At 36.8% G+C, this 19,272-nt stretch overlaps 1 protein-coding gene and 1 long non-coding RNA gene across 2 annotated transcripts; both read left to right on the top strand.

Annotated features, from left to right (window-relative positions):
• The first annotated feature begins 8,869 nt into the window (after positions 1 to 8,869).
• Positions 8,870 to 9,747, top strand: LOC121761427 (auxin-induced in root cultures protein 12-like). Its single transcript, XM_042157078.1, has one exon. The coding sequence runs from the start codon at positions 8,896 to 8,898 to the stop codon at positions 9,610 to 9,612; it is 717 nt and encodes a 238-aa protein (XP_042013012.1). The 5' UTR covers positions 8,870 to 8,895; the 3' UTR covers positions 9,613 to 9,747.
• A 3,467-nt stretch (positions 9,748 to 13,214) lies between these two features.
• Positions 13,215 to 13,857, top strand: LOC121780618. Its single transcript, XR_006046065.1, has 2 exons — positions 13,215 to 13,411; positions 13,493 to 13,857. It is a non-coding gene; the product is annotated as an uncharacterized LOC121780618 (long non-coding RNA).
• Positions 13,858 to 19,272: the final 5,415 nt, after the last annotated feature.

Raw genomic sequence — 19,272 nt, 5'->3', positions numbered from 1 at the left:
ACACGAAAATCAATTAGTACCTTTTAATTATTATGAGTAAACAGTTTACACATACCTAATCCTTTTCCTACTCCACCCCTCACAAACATAATAAAATCACGCGGTCTAGATTCAAACTTAGATTTACTTCATAAAAAAAAGCGCGGGGTAAATATGTCAATTCGCTCATGATAAAATTTACGTATCCAAATTTCGCTCATTTAATTTCTTAATTTCGCTCATTTTATCATTTTATCAGTCAGTCAAAAGTATCATTTTATCAACTCAAAATATCATTTTTATAAGGTTATTGTCATTTTATCCGCTTAGATTATCATTTTATCATGTAAAAGTATCATTTTATTAAACAAAAATGTCATTTTATACACCAAAAATACCTTTCATTCTATCGGCTGAAAGTATCATTCTACCCGGCAAAACTATCATTCTATCGTCTGAAAGTATCATTCTATCCGGCAAAACTATCATTTTATCAACTCAGAGTATCATTCTATCCGGCAAACCTATTATTCTATGCAATAAACCTAACATATATCATTTTATCATTTTATCATTTTATCAGTCAGTCAAAAGTATCATTTTATCAATTCAGAGTATCATTCTATCCGGCAAAACTATCATTCTATGCAATAAACCTAATATAATCGGCACAATACATAATATACAAACTTACAACGCAGTAAACGTATCATTTTATCAACTCAGAGTACCATTTTTATAAGGTTACTGTCATTTTATCCGCTTAGATTATCATTTTATCATGTAAAAGTATCATTTTATTAAACAAAAATGTCATTTTATACACCAAAAATACCTATCATTCTATCGGCTGAAAGTATCATTCTATCCGGCAAAAGTATCATTCTATCGGCTGAAAGTATCATTCTATCCGGCAAACCTATCATTCTATCGCCTGAAAGTATCATTCTATCCGGCAAACCTATCATTCTATGAAATAAACCTAACATATATCATTTTATCATTTTATCATTTTATCAGTCAGTCAAAAGTATCATTTTATCAAGTCATAGTATCATTCTATCCGGCAAAACTATCATTCTATGCAATAAACCTAATATAATCGGCACAATACATAATATACAAACTTACAAAGCAGTAAACGTATCATTTTATCAACTCAGAGTATCATTTTTATAAGGTTACTGTCATTTTATCCGCTTAGATTATCATTTTATCATGTAAAAGTATCATTTTATTAAACAAAAATGTCATTTTATACACCAAAAATACCTTTCATTCTATCGGCTGAAAGTATCATTCTATCCGGTAAAACTATCATTCTATCGGCTGAAAGTATCATTCTATCCGGCAAACCTATCATTCTATGCAATAAACCTAACATATATCATTTTATCATTTTATCATTTTATTAGTTAGTCAAAAGTATCATTTTATCAACTCAGAGTATCATTCTATCCGGCAAAACTATCATTCTATGCAATAAACCTAATATAATCGGCACAATACATAATATACACACTTACAAAGCAGTAAACGTATCATTTTATCAACTCAGAGTATCATTTTTATAAGGTTACTGTCATTTTATCAGGTAAAAGTATCATTTTATTAAACAAAAATGTCATTTTATACACCAAAAATACTTATCATTCTATCGGCTGAAAGTATCATTCTACCCGGCAAAACTATCATTCTATCGGCTGAAAGTATCATTCTATCCGGCAAAACTATCATTTTATGCAGTAAACCTAACATTTATAAGCTAAAAGTATCATTTTATCAACTCAGAGTATCATTCTATCTGGCAAAATTATCATTCTATGCAATAAACCTATCATTTTATCATTTTATCAGTCAGTCAAAAGTATCATTTTATCAACTCAGAGTATCATTCTATCCGGCAAAACTATCATTCTATGCAATAAACGTATCATTTTATCATTTTATCAGTCAGTCAAAAGTATCATTTTATCAACTTAGAGTATCATTCTATCCGACAAAACTATCATTCTATGCAATAAATCTATCATTTTATCATTTTATCATTTTACGTGATATTTGGCGAAATTCAGAAATTAAATGAGGGAAATGACAGTTTTACCCCCGCCCTTTTTTTTATGAAGTAAATCTAAGTTTGAATCTCAAAACTATCATTCTATGCAATAAACATATCATTTTATCATTTTATCATTCTATGCAATAAACATATCATTTTATCATTTTACGTGATATTTGGGGAAATTCATAAATTAAATGAGGGAAATGACAGTTTTACCCCCGCGCTTTTTTTTTGTGAAGTAAATCTAAGTTTTAATCTCAACCGCGTGATTTTAAAAATGTGTGGTCCAAATTTGGTTATAGGGTTATTACGATATTTAGGGGTTATCATATGATCACAACTCTCTATATATATATATATATATACACACTACATCAACCAATATTGAAATGAATTAAGCGAGACATCTATATGTACACGAAAATCAATTAGTACCTTTTAATTATTATGAGTAAACAGTTTACACATACCTAATCCTTTTTTCCTAATACATTTCCTACTCCACCCCTCACAAACATAACCCTTCATCCCGCTACAAGTGAGGCGCTTCAAATCGGACGTTGTTTTACAAAAATAATAATAAATAGTTAGAGTAGAGATAAAGTAAAATAAGAAAAATAATAATATATATACGACTCTCTTCTATACTATTCTCTTTCTTATTTTACTTCTAATGATGGAGTCCATTACTCATGCTTGTGAGTGAGGAATAGGAAATGTATTAGGAAAAGGATTAGGTGATGCTTACCGCACTTTCACAGTTTCACCCATGAGTTCCAAAAGAAACATTTCAGTTTTTTTTTACATATTTTTACCAACTGATCATTTGACGTTCCTGCAGAAATTTCCACCTCTTATTCACATAGTATTTTGTAGTGATATTGTTATTTTTTTTCATTTTAAATATCATGCTGCGTTCATAATGTTATGAAAAATCGATAATATTTTATTTAAACAACATGATCAATAGTCAGTGGTTTTATGGATATTTATGATAACGTAAAATATTAAATGTTAAAATGGGTTACCTATTTTCCAAAAAGCGGCAAGACATCGTAGCCGCCTTTGTTTGGAATGAAAAAGATAAGTGGTTTGCTGTTTTTTGCAGCCAATTGAATAATGCCATTCACTTTTCCTTCACACGTGTGCTGGGTATTGCTTAACTTTTGCCAATGTGATTCATTCATATAGTCAAACTAAAATTCTACTATTGATAAGGCAAAACTAATATTCTACTATTGATAAGGCTTCGGCTATACATAAGCTACTTTAAGTATTGTGTAAGTGATTATGTTTTGCTGATTAAATTTTTTTTGGGTGAAAATAGGCCTTTGATTTAGCAGTTTAGATTACTTTTTGTATTGACTGCGTGAATTCACCAAACTATTGTATTGACCCATTTTGTTTTCAAATGCATTCTTCCCTAGTTACTTTTTGTTGTCGTCGGCAAATTATGTCGACTTACACGATATTCATGAAACTCACCAAAATTAACACCGACCAACTGGTGCTTAGCTCATTTTAGATACAGTATAATACTTGGTTGGATTATAAGTATATCGTAGTGACATTCAATATTTGCTTCGACTTTGTGTTGTGATATAATAGAACAATTATGTAATCGAGATAAACAGAAACGTAAAGAGATACATACTTTACATGGTTCAATGTTGGCTACGTCCACGAGAAAGAAACATAGAACAAATTGTATTCAGATTAGAGTAAAGACCAAAATTGGTTCTGAACATATGCCCATTTTACGATTTTGGTCATATACTTTATCTTTTGAATTTTTGCATACTGAATATTTCAACTCGGATCACAATTGGTCATGCACTAACTGTTCCGTTAGTTTTTAACGATCAACAGATTTAATTCCGATTTTGACCAAATTAAACTATTAATTATAATTTTTTACTACCTAATTATATCCTTAATTATTTATTCTAAATAAAATAATTAACCCAAACCCAAAACCTTCTTCTTCATCATCATGCAAATCTCCAATAAAACCCTCTTTCCTTTTCCCACAATAAGCTCGAGATTCCCCAAACAAATCCTCCAACAGCCCGCTTCTAATCCTCTCCGACGCCTCAAACTCCTCCGCCGCGTCGCTCGACGCCGCTGCCGGAGTCAAGACCGGCGGCGGCGGTGGCGATTGGACTGAAGAAAGCCCTAGAGCCCCAATTCCATAATTCACTGGATTTAGAGAATTGTAATATACCCATCACTTTTAAAAAAAAGAATGTGACTAAACAAAGGTACAAGCGTATAACATTTGATTAAAATCGGAAAGAGGAACACAATCTTGAAGCATTAAGATGTTAATGACAAAGATCTATACATATTTATCGGCATTTCTTCGAAAAATCTAACTAAAATAAACTTGATAAATGCACTAATCAGATCTCTAGTGTTTCCGCATTGAGAAAGAGTGAAATAATTGAATTTAGAAGAGAGCCTTAAAACTCACCGCCTATTCTTTCTGGCGGAGCTTCGGGATTATTCAGGTGACCGGATAATTTTATTCAACCAAATAATTAAGGAGTAAAAAATCATAATTAACAGTTTAATTTGGTCAAAATCGGAATTAAACCCGTTGACCGTTAAAAACTAACGGAACAGTTAGTGCATGACCAATTGTGATCTGAGTTTAAATGTTCAGGATTCAAAAATTCAAAATATAAAGTATAGGACGAAAATCGTAAAATGAGCATATGTTCAGGACCAATTTTGGCCTTTACTCTTCAGATTATTTTTCAATGTGCCCTACTTCTATGTAAATAGGCACACAAACGACGGGCTAGGCCCAATATAACAATTAGGGCCTAAAATAGAAACATATCATGGAACCATCATACAGATTCAAGGCATACTCAAATACAGAACAAGATAAATCATGGAACCATCATCAGTTTTGTTGTGATACACGCAACAATCATACGAACTCCTGATATATCCCATCTGAACCATGTAGCTGTCAAATCACTTATACCATTGCCTTGGAGACTGCTTTAGTCCATACAAGGACTTCTTCAGCTGAAAGGTGTGGATGATATGGTTCCATGATCTATCTTATTCCTACGTGGATGATATGCTTATAGCTGCAAAGTCGAAGTCCGAAATTCAGAAGCTATAAAAGTGTATATTATAATGATATGCATTTTGTTAAAAGAGTTAGTCTCATGTGCGCGCACATAGCACGCTCAAACAGTACAAGGGAGGCATAAGCGATGATGGAGGAGAGGGAGAACTAGAGAAGGGTGGTGTGTACACAAAACCCTTTGCCTTGTCAAAAATAAGTAATAGTGCATCTTTTATACTCCCTCCTCTGTCCCAGTTTAGGAGTGCAATTTAGTTAGGGCACGAGTTTTAAGAAATTATTAAAGTGTGTAATAATTGAAGTGAGGTAGTGATTGTTAGAGTGTGTAATAATTGAAGTGATGCAGTGGAAAGTGAGACCCTTTTGACTTTTTGTATGTTTAGGATTTTGTTTTGTTTTATTTTTTATGAAAGTAATGGCATTTGAGTGTAAATTTCATCAACAATGAGATTACATTTTATGTCCAAATATGGTAAATTCTAAATGAGACTCTTAAATTGGGACGGACGGAAATAGCAAAATATGACTCTTAAACTGAGACGGAGGGAGTATTTAAAAAGTGATAAATTTATAATTATAGGCAGCTATTTGGGTCCAATTTAACCAAGGAAATTATTTTGTGATGGAATGAATGACGAAAATCAAAAGTAGCATATTCTAGGAGACTAAGATTTAATAATAGTAATAATATTTGGAAAAAAAAGAAAGAAGCATCACGCATCGTGCGCATGCCTCCAAATTCTACTCCTCACGTTGTCATGTTTGTGTATGCGTGTGCCAAACGCACCATCTCCCCAAAAATGACTTCCCTTTCTCTTTCTCTGAAGGTCCATTATCTGTAAAAATACAGAAATCTGTTAGGCCATCCACAATAGGAATAACCCAGCAATAGCCTAGCCACAAACTCCTCCTGCCACATCATCAACACTAAAAATCCTCCTGCCACATCATAAATAGCTCAGCCATAGCCTAGCCACATCATAAATAGCCCAGCCACATCAATAGCCACATCACTCAAAAATATATAAAACAAATAATTAACAATCACACAAAATACGCAATTTAATTTACGATACATATACGAAAAAATTCAATAATATTATTAAAATTTAAAAAGTACATTAATTAAAAAAATTACATAATTAACAAAAAAACTACTGCCGTGCAGTCCTCCACGCCCATAACTCTTCAATTAAATCCTTTTGGAGTCGAATATGAGCCTCCGTTTGGCGCATGTCGGCATGTGCTTGGAGGCGGTCGTCTTCATCGTGAGGTACTCCACTCCGTACGTTGGGGGCGGCCACGCCGTGGCTTGGACCGGCTTCATTATCATCGTTGGCCCAATCAGTCAGTTGTCCACCTTTATCTTCGACAATCATGTTGTGCATGATAATACATGCGTACATTATATCTGCAATGCAGTCGACATGCCATAAACGCGTTGGCCCCTTAACTGCCGCCCATCGAGACTGGAGCACACCAAATGCGCGCTCCACGTCCTTGCGCGCCGACTCCTGTCGTGCCGCAAAGTAGGGCTTCCGCTCATCTGATGCGCATCGGATCGTCTTCACAAAGACGGGCCACCTAGGGTATATCCCATCCGCCAAGTAGTAGCCCATATCATGTCGGTTGCCGTTGGCGACAAAACTGATGGCCGGACCGACACCCTGACACTGCTCGTTGAAAAGTGGCGACGAGTTGAGGACGTTGAGGTCGTTGTTCGAACCGGCTATCCAAAAATACGCATGTCAAATCCACAGCAGGTAATCAGCTACGGCCTCGAGGATCATCGTGGGATTCTTTCCCTTGTAGCCGGTAGTGTACATCCCCTTCCAGGCGGCGGGGCAGTTCTTCCACTCCCAATGCATACAATCTATGCTGCCTAACATCCCTGGGAACCCATGATGTTCCCCGTGCATCCGCAGCAGATCCCGGCAGTCATCAGGGGTAGGGCTTCGAAGGTACTGGTCACCGAATATTTCAATCACGCCCTGACAGAAATACTTCATACACTCCAGGGCAGTCGTCTCACCGATGTGGAGGTACTCGTCCCACATGTCTGCAGCGCCTCCATAGGCCAACTGCCGGATTGCCGCAGTGCACTTTTGAATAGGAGTGTGGCCGGGTCTGCCAGACGCATCGTGCCTAAAGCGGAAATACAGATATCGTTGCTCCAATCCGTTAACAATACGTATAAACAGGGACATGCTCATCCTAAAACGGCGCCTGAAAAGGTTGGCGTTGAACCGCGGCTCCTGTGCGAAGTAGTCTTCGTATAGGCGCTGATGTGCAGCTACGTGATCACGATCAATCACCGCTCGGCGGTGTACCACTGGTCGAGGTCGAGGTACCGCCGGCTGCAAGGCCCTCTGCATCCATTGATCAATCTCACGGTTCGTATAGGCCTCTAGCGCTTCGTTCATTATACGCTCGTACTCCTCAGCATCCCCACCGTTCCCACCACTACCACCGGCGTTACTCATTTCTAGGTGTTGATCTTGTACAGAAATTAAGATAGATAGAGTACTCGTTAATACAAGTGGTGCGAATGAAAATGACGGGCAAGTCGCGTATATATAGTGTTTCGGAAATAAAAAAAAATTAAAAATTCGCGCTAGGCGGTGCACTAGGCGATCCGGACGCTGCAATAGCGCCTAGCGGATCGCCTAGCGCACCGCCTAGCGCCACGGAGCCGCCGAGCGCTAGACGGTTTTTTTTCGCGAAAATCGCTAGGCGGTGCGCTAGGCGCTATTGTGGAAGCTCTTATTTTTATGTTGCCACTCTTAAAACCAACACTAATAAACCCAATTCATCAAGTGCCATTTGGATTCCATTCCGCGAACACACATTCACTCATGTGTTTCTATTCTCGATTATTTCACCTTTTTTTAATCCAAAAAATACCCATTCACATATTGTAAGTGTGCATTCTGCCAACGTCGTGTAACATCCCTCCGTAACAAAAAAAAAAAGATTTTTCCTCATTTTTAAGTATACGTATGATTTATGGTCGCAGGTCGTATAACCAAAACCACGCCCTGATTATATAAAATTAACATTTTCTGTATACACACACTTTAACTTTAATTTATTACATCTCTGGTCTACTACATTTGTTTCCTAACAAATTCTCTACCCTCCCAACTGATATTCATAAATGCGTTTTCAATAATATGATTTCTGTAGGTATGACGAAAGAAATTACTCTCACTTGACTTTGTGCTCACTTAATTATACTTAGCAATAGCATCCTGCATATGTATGTAAATATGATTAAATAGTTCGGGACAATTATTATATTGTTTATATTTACAATTTACATAAAATTTAATTGAAGTAACACTAAACTTGTATATTTAGGTGTTGTTCGGTTGCCATAATTAATTATTATACGATAATCCATCTATGATTAAGTTGTGAGATTATTTTAGTTGTAGAAGGTGACTATGACTAATTAGCACATAATTATCCATTTACGATTAAATTATAAGTTACATATTTCATATGTTCCATTCTCAAATCCATTTAGGATTAAGTTGTGAAATTATAAATTGTGAGATTATTTTAGTTATAGAAGGTGAATGACCATATGTTCCATTCTCAAATTCTTATGGGAACAGAATCTTTCCCACCTTGTATACAAAATATGGAATATGAATTATTAGCAATTTAAAAAATAGAATTATTGGAATTTAGTCTCTATATAAACCCTTCCGTAAATATCTCTCCTCTCCACAAAACACAACCAGCCATGGCCTCTCTCCTCCTCCTCCTCGTCGCCACCGTCTCTCTCCTCTCCTCTCCGGCATTGTCCCTCACCTGCAAAACTCAACCATTCTCCAAACACAACCTCACATTCCCCAACTGCACCGACCTCTCCACACTCGACGCCTCTCTCCACTGGAACTACGACGCCGCGGCCAAGACGCTCTCCGTCGCCTTCACCGCCCCGCCCGCCAAGCCAGACGGCTGGGTAGCCTGGGCCCTCAACCCGACCGCCACCGGCATGGTCGGCGCCCAGTCTCTGGTCGCCTTCGCCGCCCCCAACGGATCTACAATAGTCAAAACGTACAACATCTCCTCCTACGGCCCGATCTCCGAGTCCCCGATCTCCTACCGCGTGCTCGCCAAGAGCGCCGAGTCCTCCAAAGGCGCGATCACTATATTCGCCACGCTGGCGCTGCCGGAGGGCCCCGCCGCGCTCAATCAGGTCTGGCAGGTCGGATCGGCCGTCGTCGATGGCGTCCCGGCCAAGCACGCCTTCGCACCCGATAATCTGGCCTCCAAGAGCACTCTGCAGCTCGCCACCGAGGCGGAGGGGGGTGCCCCGGCGCCTGCGCCGGGTTTCGCGGCGGCGCCCGGAGCAGGACAGAGCGGAAATGTTAGCGGAGGCGAGAGCGCGTGGGGGAGTGGATTGGGGGTGTTTGGGATCTGTGCGATGCTTGGGGTTTCCATTTTTGGAATTTAGATAATTTGTGAATGATTTTTCACATTGCTCACGGGAATGGTTTAACACATTTTTATTTATTATACTGTCCTCTTTTTTTTTAGATTCTGTAAACGACATTTTGAAATAAAAGTTCTGTTTTGTTTGTGAGTGCTATATAGCTATTAAATAATACTACAGTAATGTTTAGTTTTTCTCATTTGATTTCAAAAGTTTTGTAGGGGATAGTTTTTTCATTTAAAAAAATAAAAGTTCATTTTTGTGTGTTTGTGTTTGTGTTTGTGTGTGTATCATATTGCAGATTTGTTGATATCGTTAGTGCGGTGTATATTTATTTCCAGCTGGAATAGTGGATACCTAATTTTACTATAAGATCCTAACATTGAAGAAAAGCGACTATTTAGGAGTAGTATTTTCGAATAACTAATATTGGGTAAAGTTGATTATGCCTGCTTTTTAGGTTTGCCCCATGCAAAAATAACCATCTTTTCTTCGTCTTTTTGTTAATGTAAACGTCAATTACCTTTTTTTAACATAGTTTGGCATCTTAATTACGTACTACTACAAACAATATGATGCTTTGTGTTTCCCACTTTTTACCGTTCATTTAGCTTTAGCTAGCTGCATACCTAATCATTAATTAGGTATGCTAATGTTGGATAAGATTATTTGAATAGCGCCGCGCCTATATAGATTTAATCATTTAATCTGATTTATTTTCTATGAAATTCTCAAAATGTTTGGAATTGAATAAAGCAAAAAAAAACCTTTACTTTAACAATATTAAACACTGTACTGGGAAAAGGAGAGGAATTAATCAAAAAAGGAGAAAAACAATTTAATTTGACTTTTATGTGCACGACATTTGGACCATTAATATTTTTTAAATCATTAGCCTTCTATTTTATGAAGAAATTATGTTCATCGATACAAAAAAAAGAGATATAACTGGATGATGTTATTACTGACTAGTGTTAACCCTAGTGAGATGCAAGACTCAATTTATTTTCACCATATTATTTTCATATTGTCATTTATTTATTAAAATAAGAAAATGGCATTACATAGAGTGTAGTAACAATTAAAAAAATAGTATTGATTTATTGAAAAAACTATAAATATAAAATAGAATAAGTTTGAAACTAAACAAATATGAACATACATGTCGATTAAACACTTTGGATCTCTACTACAAACAGAGCAATCACATTTTAAAAACAAACTTCTATACCGAAACATAATCTAATGTATCTATAAATCTATGAAAATAAATAAATTACTAATACTTATGGAGGAAAATTTACTGATTTTTTTTTCAATGCATCAATTACTTTTTATTACTTTGAAACTTTTAAATTGTAATTGACCGAAAATAGTTTAGAAAATGAATTATTCATTATTTTCAAAATTTATTTGGAAAGCCAATGATTTTGCATTGTAGTAATGGACAAAGGGTTGACTAATAATTTTTGCCTTTGATTTTAGGCAATAAATAAATTTTCCACTAAAATGGTAATCTTATAAGACTAGTAGCACAATGTTTGTTTTCTTCATTTTTTTTCTTTTACACATTAATCGAGTAGATAAAAATATTGTAGGTGCCTAACATAAAAATCTCTTGTCGACATAAAGTCGTTAAAAAAGGCGTGGGTCGGTAAATGTTTCTTGGAATGTATTGTTCTGAACTGAATCAAATCATCAATTATATAAGCATTCAACTTAAGGTCTTAAACTATATAAGAAAATGATGAGAAGTAGTGGGAATTCGGGCCACTTAATATAAAGTAGACAAAAATAATTGGATTTTGTTACTCCACTGGATTGACAATTTCTCCATGATTAGTGCTTTCATGATTTGTCATATTGCTAATTGTCCAACAAACTATGTTAGAAGCCCACAACTATAGGAATTAAATTCCACGTCGTCGTGCCCCATTCCATATGCTAGAGAGTATTGCTTTTACTAGAAAAAGTAGACAGAGACTTGCAACAAAAGTCTTTTAAATTTTTAATCGATATAAACAGACGATTTACAATTTAAAAAAGATACTACTCCTAACAAACAATGCAATCAAATAACATTTTTTTAAAAAAAAATTATTCGGTTGCCGTTAATCAAATTTCACAGGTTAGTTTAGTAGTAATAATTTGTTTCTTTTGTTTTTATGTCGTAATGATATGCAAACATATAACATATGCAAGATGACTATGGCCGACCTTATGATTTCATGAGATCGATTCAAAATTTAAATTTTCTTTGATTTAATTAGTAACCGACTCTGTATAAATCACAACACCTTTTTCTATAAAAATATAGTAAATCACAATTCTTTTATATTTTTCTTTTTATATAAATATAGTAGTAATATTTTCAATTATCTTCCTATATTTGTATTCTTAATAATTATCGTGAAAATACTCCTGGACGACTTTCCTAGTGCAATTTGTTAAATTTCTATCAAACGTGGCTGAATTTCGCCATGATATAAGGCAGTTTCATATTATTAGTAAATGATATAGTTTTCATCTCAATTAAATGAAATTAAATTTCGCCTTCTAAATTAGGAGGAGAAATTGAATTGAACTCCTCCATAATATTTACACACAAAAATCATAATACAATAGAATTCGATTACCCTAAATATGGAGTGATTAATTTGATGATCGGATTTTTATCTACATGGTTAAGGTTAATGGTAAAGAAGTCCATATTGCTATCATTTTTTTAATCTACTTAAGTCAACTGCCACAAATTAAGGTCCACATGACCTGCATTTCAAAGCCGTTGAAAATATAATTAATTTGACTTACTTCCACTTGAAATCCCCTTAAAACACGTCTTCCTTCTGATTTTATAACTCACGCATAAATAGCGGATTAATCACCAACTTATTTAACTAAATTCAAACAAAAACATCTAACTAAATCATAACTCATAAGGTGTGTACATTCACGTCTATCTCCAACACTTTATAGAGTAATTCAAAAGGTTGATATGATATAAATTTAATTTGGTAGTGGGGTGCAAAATGATATGGTGTGATGATGCAATGATGTATAAAACCTAATTATAACTATTTCAAAGGAGAAAAAGGAAATTGGGCCCATTATAAAAAATTCGTCACGGGTGCATCGTGATTACATCCAAATAATTGCAACGCCATCAATATCATATTATGTCGACGTGGACTTAATTAGAGTCTTTGTCTCCTAAATATATTCAATTCATCAACGGCCAAAGATGAGCGGGAAATATGTTTGAGATTCTTCAATAAAAAAAGGAACATATATTCACAGATCTAGCGTCAATTTCAAATTTATTCGAATCAGAAGGTGTTACAGTCATTAAATAGAATAAAGAGTAAATGTCAAAATTGATCCTGAATATATGCTCATTTTATCATTTTGGTCATAAACTTTATCTTTTGAATTTTTTGATCCTGTACATTTTAAATCGGATCACAATTGGTCCTCCGTTAACAATTCCGTTAATATTTAACGGTCAACGATTTTAATCACAATTTTGACCAACTTAAACAATTTTTAATTATTTAATCATCAAAATTATTTTTTTAAATAAAATCATAAATTATTCATTCCAATTGTCACTTTCATCTTCTTCCTCCACTTTCATCAATGGCGTACGTGGAATCGATCTTGCAGAAATGCATCTTCTTCCCTCAAATCCTCTCTTCTCTCTCATTAACAAAAAATCCCTCTAGATCGGAAGACGAAGAAGAAGCAGACATAGGAGAGGAGATTAGCGCAGCTGTAATTCGTCATGGCAAAAACAGATTGCAGTCTCCAACAACCGAAATCCGTAAGCCTGCCCGCCATCAATCATCAGATTTGATTTCATGTATTAATTAATGAATGGCAAATTGCTTTGTGTGAATTAAAGGCGAGGGGCGATCAGAACAGGTCGAGGCTCAAGTATTTGTGTGAATGCCACCATTCATTTGATGATGCTCATCGCCACCATCTACCGTTTCGCCAAGGAGAGATCCGGCCGCCTCAAGCCAACTATTTGCGTCGTTGAGAACTCTGTCAGGACACTTATTGCCCCGCTTTACGCCAAAACATACCATCTCCCCATTCAATTCCTCACCTTTGCGGATTTGAGGGAAGAAGATGCATTTCTGCAAGATCGATTCCACGTACGCCATTGATGAAAGTGGAGGAAGAAGATGAAAGTGGCAATTGAAATAAATATTTTATGATTTTATTTAAAAAAATAATTTTGATGATTAAATAATTAAAAATTGTTTAAGTTGGTTAAAATTGTGATTTAAATCACTGACCGTTAAATATTAACGGAATTGTTAACGGATGACCAATTGTGATCCGATTTGAAATGTACATGACCAAAAAATGCAAAAGATAAAGTTTATGACCAAAATGATAAAATGAACATATGTTCAGGACCAATTTTGACATTTACTCTAGAATAAATAATCTTTAGTGCATACGAGATAAAAGTGGGTAAGTAAGAAAAAAAAAATGAATTAAAATCCTAGGCGTCGACCGTTTCAACTTTGAAGTATCAATTCGATCAGCCCCACTAAAATAGTTTATTTAACTTATTTATAATATTCATATAAAAAAGGTTGAAACCACAACCAAAAGGCCCCCACTTCTCAGTCCGACAGTATTGTCAGGGGTGTTAAATTAGGATACACAGTGACCCGCTAAGGGGGAGGGCCTAACCCACTGCCTGCCAGAAGCCCACCTTCATACTTGTGCTTGAGAGGTGTTGCGTTGCAACTACACGACAGTAGTGAGATTTGATCCTTGGTCATTTTTACAAATCTGCCCCTCCAGAACCAACTGCGCCCCTGCGGACAACTTATTTATAATATTAGACTTAAGAGAAATTATCAAAGTATAACTAATATTACTGACATAACTAGAGTTCACTATATAAGCGCTTTAGTTCACAATATGAAATTAAAAAAAGGAGTGAACCAAAATACCTTTATAGTGAAGTATTTACTACGTCAAGATTTAGTTCACTGTAATGGCGTTTTGATTCACTCCTTCATGTAGTGAACTAAATCACTTTTATAACTCTTATAATAAACTAAATTCTTGTTCTTTAGTTATGCATTTAAGCAATGGTTTCCCTAGATCACTACTCTTAGACTTAATACTCACTTGTTGTGTAAGCCGTGTATTCATAACATAACTTTTAGAATTCCATAAAATAAAAGAAAAAAAACATATATCTGACTAAAATTCAAGATATGGCGTGATATTCATTTATTCTTTCTTTTACTAAAGAGCCCCTTTTTCTTTGTTGAAATGTTTGAATTATAAAGTAACACAAGACACCAAATCTTGATTTAAGTTTTACTCGATTCTCAACCTCGCCTTTTGGATTTCTTCTCTAAAAGGTAGTGGGAGTAATATATATTTTCTTTTATATTTAAAATAATCTAACTTGAAAAATTAACCGTTTTAGCTATTATATATTTTTAATTACAATGACTTAGGAGTATTAATTAACTGAGGATTTATATAAACTTGTGTTAATACCCGTGCTATGTACGAGACATAAGATTTTTAAGTAATGAATACAAATTTTAATGAAATTATAGATAATAAGAATTCAAAATAATATAAAGATTTATATAATTTTAAGTTTGATATAAGAGGAGTAAAATAAATAAAATAAATGACAAAGAAAAGAAGTGTGACTAATGATAAAAGAGTATGAGCTAGTTAGACTACGATAAGTAAATAAAGAAAATATGTGTGAGTAGATATCAAAGAGGAAAAAAAGCAGATAATTGAAAAAAACATAGCTCAACAATTGTGATCAACAAAACATAAATATCCATAAGTTTTGGAAAACTTATTAGTAAATAACATTTGTAGTGAAATCACCCCTAGTAATTAGAATAAGTATTCATAACATTTTAAACTATTAATAATATTATAAACAATAACAAAAAGAAAAATATACTCCTCTCAACTCACTCAAAATGAAACATTTCATATTGGGCAAGTTGTGCCACAACTTAAAATTATGAACTAAGTGGAGTCAAATAAAATAAAATAAACCATATATTACTAATATTATGGGGGTAGAGGTTGTTGCCTACTGTGTCGGTTATTGTAGGGTTGATACGGTTTGGTAGAATAGTCGGCCATTTTCCTCTTAAATACGAAGACCCAAGTGAAGGCCGCCAGCAACAAGGCAATGCCTCCAAGAAGCGCGATCACAATAATGTATGCACGCTTCCATTTGGTGTCAGGCTGCAATATGTCCACCCCTTTGAACTCGTTGATGATCCTGTTGGAGAGAAGATCCTCAAGAATCAAGGACCCGATTCCCTGCAATCACAATTAAATGAGGAGATTAGGAATTAAATTAATTGATTTTTACCTTGTATAGAAGATTAGATTTGGGAGAATGATCTTACACTGGTTTGTAATCTTTAGCCTATAAAGAGGCGTGTAGAATGTACTCATTTGTGTGAATGAGAAAAAACCTATTCCAAAACCTACTTTTATCATGGCATCAAGAGCAGGTTCGAACTAGGGCTCAGAATATAGCTTCATCACTGCCCGTTCCATACCAAACTCGGCCAATTCACCAAAATCAGAGAGCAAACAAACCCAAATCAGTATCCCAACAAACATCAAAATGTCAGACGATAAGAAACCGACAGAATCAGAATCAGAGTCATCAAGCAGTAAGATTCGAGCGAGTAAGAACGTAACTGTTGCGTTCAAACTCAATGGAGGGAATTACCCGTTATGGTCGCGGCTAATGAAGGTTGCGATTGGGAGCAGGGGAGGCTACTCCCACATAACCGGAAAGCCGGCTCCACCACTGCCGGGAACCAAGGACTACGACGATTGGGAAGAAACAGACCTAATCGTTTTTTCTTGGATCGTGGATAATATTGAGAACGATATTATAGCAGATTTTGCCCACCACCAATCGGCTAAGGCTATATGGGATAGCCTAGCCACCACATTCGAGAGCGAGGCCGACCTCTATCTCGTGTATGACCTGGAAGATCAAGCAAACACAATTAGACATGGGAGTATGGATCTCGAGACGTATTACCGCAAAATCCACGGTATGTGGATCAACATCGACCGGTGTCAGAAGCAACCGGTCGACTGCTGTGAGAAAGGGGTGAATCAATTCAGAGTCTACACCAACACCAAGCGATTACTCCGCTTTCTGGCCGGCCTTAACGAGGAGCACGAAGGAGTCAGACGCGACATCCTCAAGGAGGTGTCACCGCCCCCACTGGAAACCGCATACGGGTGGGTTAAGAAGGAGGCGGCCCGACGACGGTTAGGGCCACCGGAATCCCAAAAAACCAGCACCCACGGCCACGGAGGAGAAGGAATCGGACATGGGTTAGCGGCGCAGGGGCAACGACAAGGCTACCGAAGCGGAACCCCACGCCAGAACAGCACCACCACCGCTCATCGCCCGGGGAACAAACCGGTGGATAAATCAAAGCTTTGGTGCTCTCACTGTGGGATGCAAAAGCATACACGGGAAACGTGCTTTCAATTGCACAGATATCCCGAATGGTGGGAGGAAAGGCAAACGGCGAAAGCCAAGATGGCGACCGGAATCTCGGTCAACCGAGAGATGGAGAAAATGGCGATCGGAAATCGGGAGGCGACAACCGGTCGAGGCAAGCAGAGGGATGAACCGGAGGCCCCCAGCGGAGGCGGGAACGGAGGTGGACTGATCGGCGCCGGCAATTTTGCCGGAAGAGCAGAGAATCGAAATTGGGGAGGCGGCGAAGGAGGTAACGGGTTAGGGGATGAAATCCCTAACCCTAATTTCCCAAATATAGAATTAAGTTTCAGTAAATTACAAACCCCCCCCCCCCCCCCCCTGGACTCTATGAAATTAGAATGCTCACCCCGGAAATTGCATGCCAGCCACCCCACTCCTGGAAAATTACATAATGAACCCCAGATTATGAATTATTGTGAAAAACCCCCAGATTTTTGGCCATTTAAGCAATTAAGCCCTATATTACTTAGAAATCAATTTGAGCCCTTGGACCGTATTTCCGCTGCATTTACCGTTAAAAGGGATAATTTGGGAGACAAAAGAGGATGGATATTTGATTGTGGAGCCACAGACACTATGACCCCTAATAAAGATGATTTTGTTAACTTTAGTAGTATTACTAAATCTTATATCGAGACCGCAAGTGGTGAATTGATTACTGTGGCGGGGGCGGGTACCATTGAAATATCCCCCACCTTGAAATTATCAAACTGTCTCTATGTCCCGACCTTGTCTCAGAGACTGATGTCTATAAGCCATGTAACGAAAGAGTTGAATTGCACCTTACTGATGCATCCCGACTTCTGTATTTTGCAGGATATTCGGACGAGGAGGATACTTGGGCGTGGCACTGAAAGTCAAGGACTCTACTATGTGGACGAGATAGCTCAACAAGGCAGTGCGATGCTGGCTCACGGGTCCACTAACAGAGAAATTTGGCTTTGGCACCAACGACTGGGACACCCATCTCCTGGTTATTTTAAGTTATTGTTTCCTAAACTTTCTATTCCAACAGACTTTTCTTGTGAGACTTGCGTTTTGGCCAAGAGCCACAGACAATCAATTAAATCTACAAATACTCGTATGAATTCTGTTTTTTCCCTTGTTCATGCTGATGTGTGGGGGCCTGCACCTATTGCCGGGGGGAATGGTTTGCGATATTTTGTGATTTTTGTAGATGATTGTACTAGGATGACATGGAACTATTTCCTAAAACACAAATCTGAGGTAGTTGATAAATTTATCCTTTTCTTTAACCTCATCCAAACCCAATTTCAAACCACAATTAAAACCCTTCGATCCGACAATGGGCGTGAATTCGTCAACCAAAGAATGACAGACTTCTTTACCCAAAAAGGCCTAATCCATCAAACCTCTTGCCCTTATACACCAGAACAGAATGGGGTGGCAGAAAGAAAAAACCGAACCATCCTCGAAATTACCAGAGCATTGATGCTTGAATCTAAAGTACCTACCCACTTCTGGCCCGAAGCTGTTGCCACCGCCATTTACCTTATGAACCGACTTCCCACTAAAATCCTAAACAAAAAAACTCCCCTTGATATCCCAAAGTTTTCGGATGTACTGTCTATGTCCATATTCCAAAACATGAAAGAACAAAACTATCCCCGTGTGCGACTAGGTGTGTCTTTGTGGGATATGGGATTAACCAGAAGGGATATAGATGCTTAGATCCAACTACAAAACGGGTAGTAACCACAATGAATTGTAACTTCTTGGAAACAGAATTCTATTACCACACCCACCTTGGTAGTCAGGGGGAGAGTGAGTCACGAAACACAGTGGACTACCTAAGTTGGTTTGTGCCTGAGTCAAATCTCTCCAAGGAGGACCCAACAGAAAAGGTTAGCACTGTCGCCGAGCAAATCTCAACCACAACAGAGTCTCATCAACAACCGCCTCCAAGTGTCTCTCCTCAACCGATATCCGAGGCACCTGAGGTAATTCCTGATACACCTCAAGAAAGTATCTCTATTACTGATCCTACTGATGCAGAGATTATAGACTCAGCCTTGGATGAAAACACGGGTCGATATATACTTCCACCACGAAGTACTCGTGGAGTACTACCAAAGCGGTTCTCTCCCGAAAAGATCGGGAGGAAA

Source organism: Salvia splendens, chromosome 2 (assembly GCF_004379255.2).
Source record: "Salvia splendens isolate huo1 chromosome 2, SspV2, whole genome shotgun sequence".
NCBI lineage: Eukaryota > Viridiplantae > Streptophyta > Magnoliopsida > Lamiales > Lamiaceae > Salvia > Salvia splendens.
The sequence above is the reverse complement of the archived record's forward strand: the minus strand, read 5'-3'. Positions and strand labels throughout refer to the sequence as shown.

Excerpts from the sequence above, each read along its gene's own strand:
- LOC121761427 (XM_042157078.1), top strand. The coding sequence starts at position 8,896 with ATGGCCTCTCTCCTCCTCCTCCTCGTCGCCACCGTCTCTCTCCTCTCC.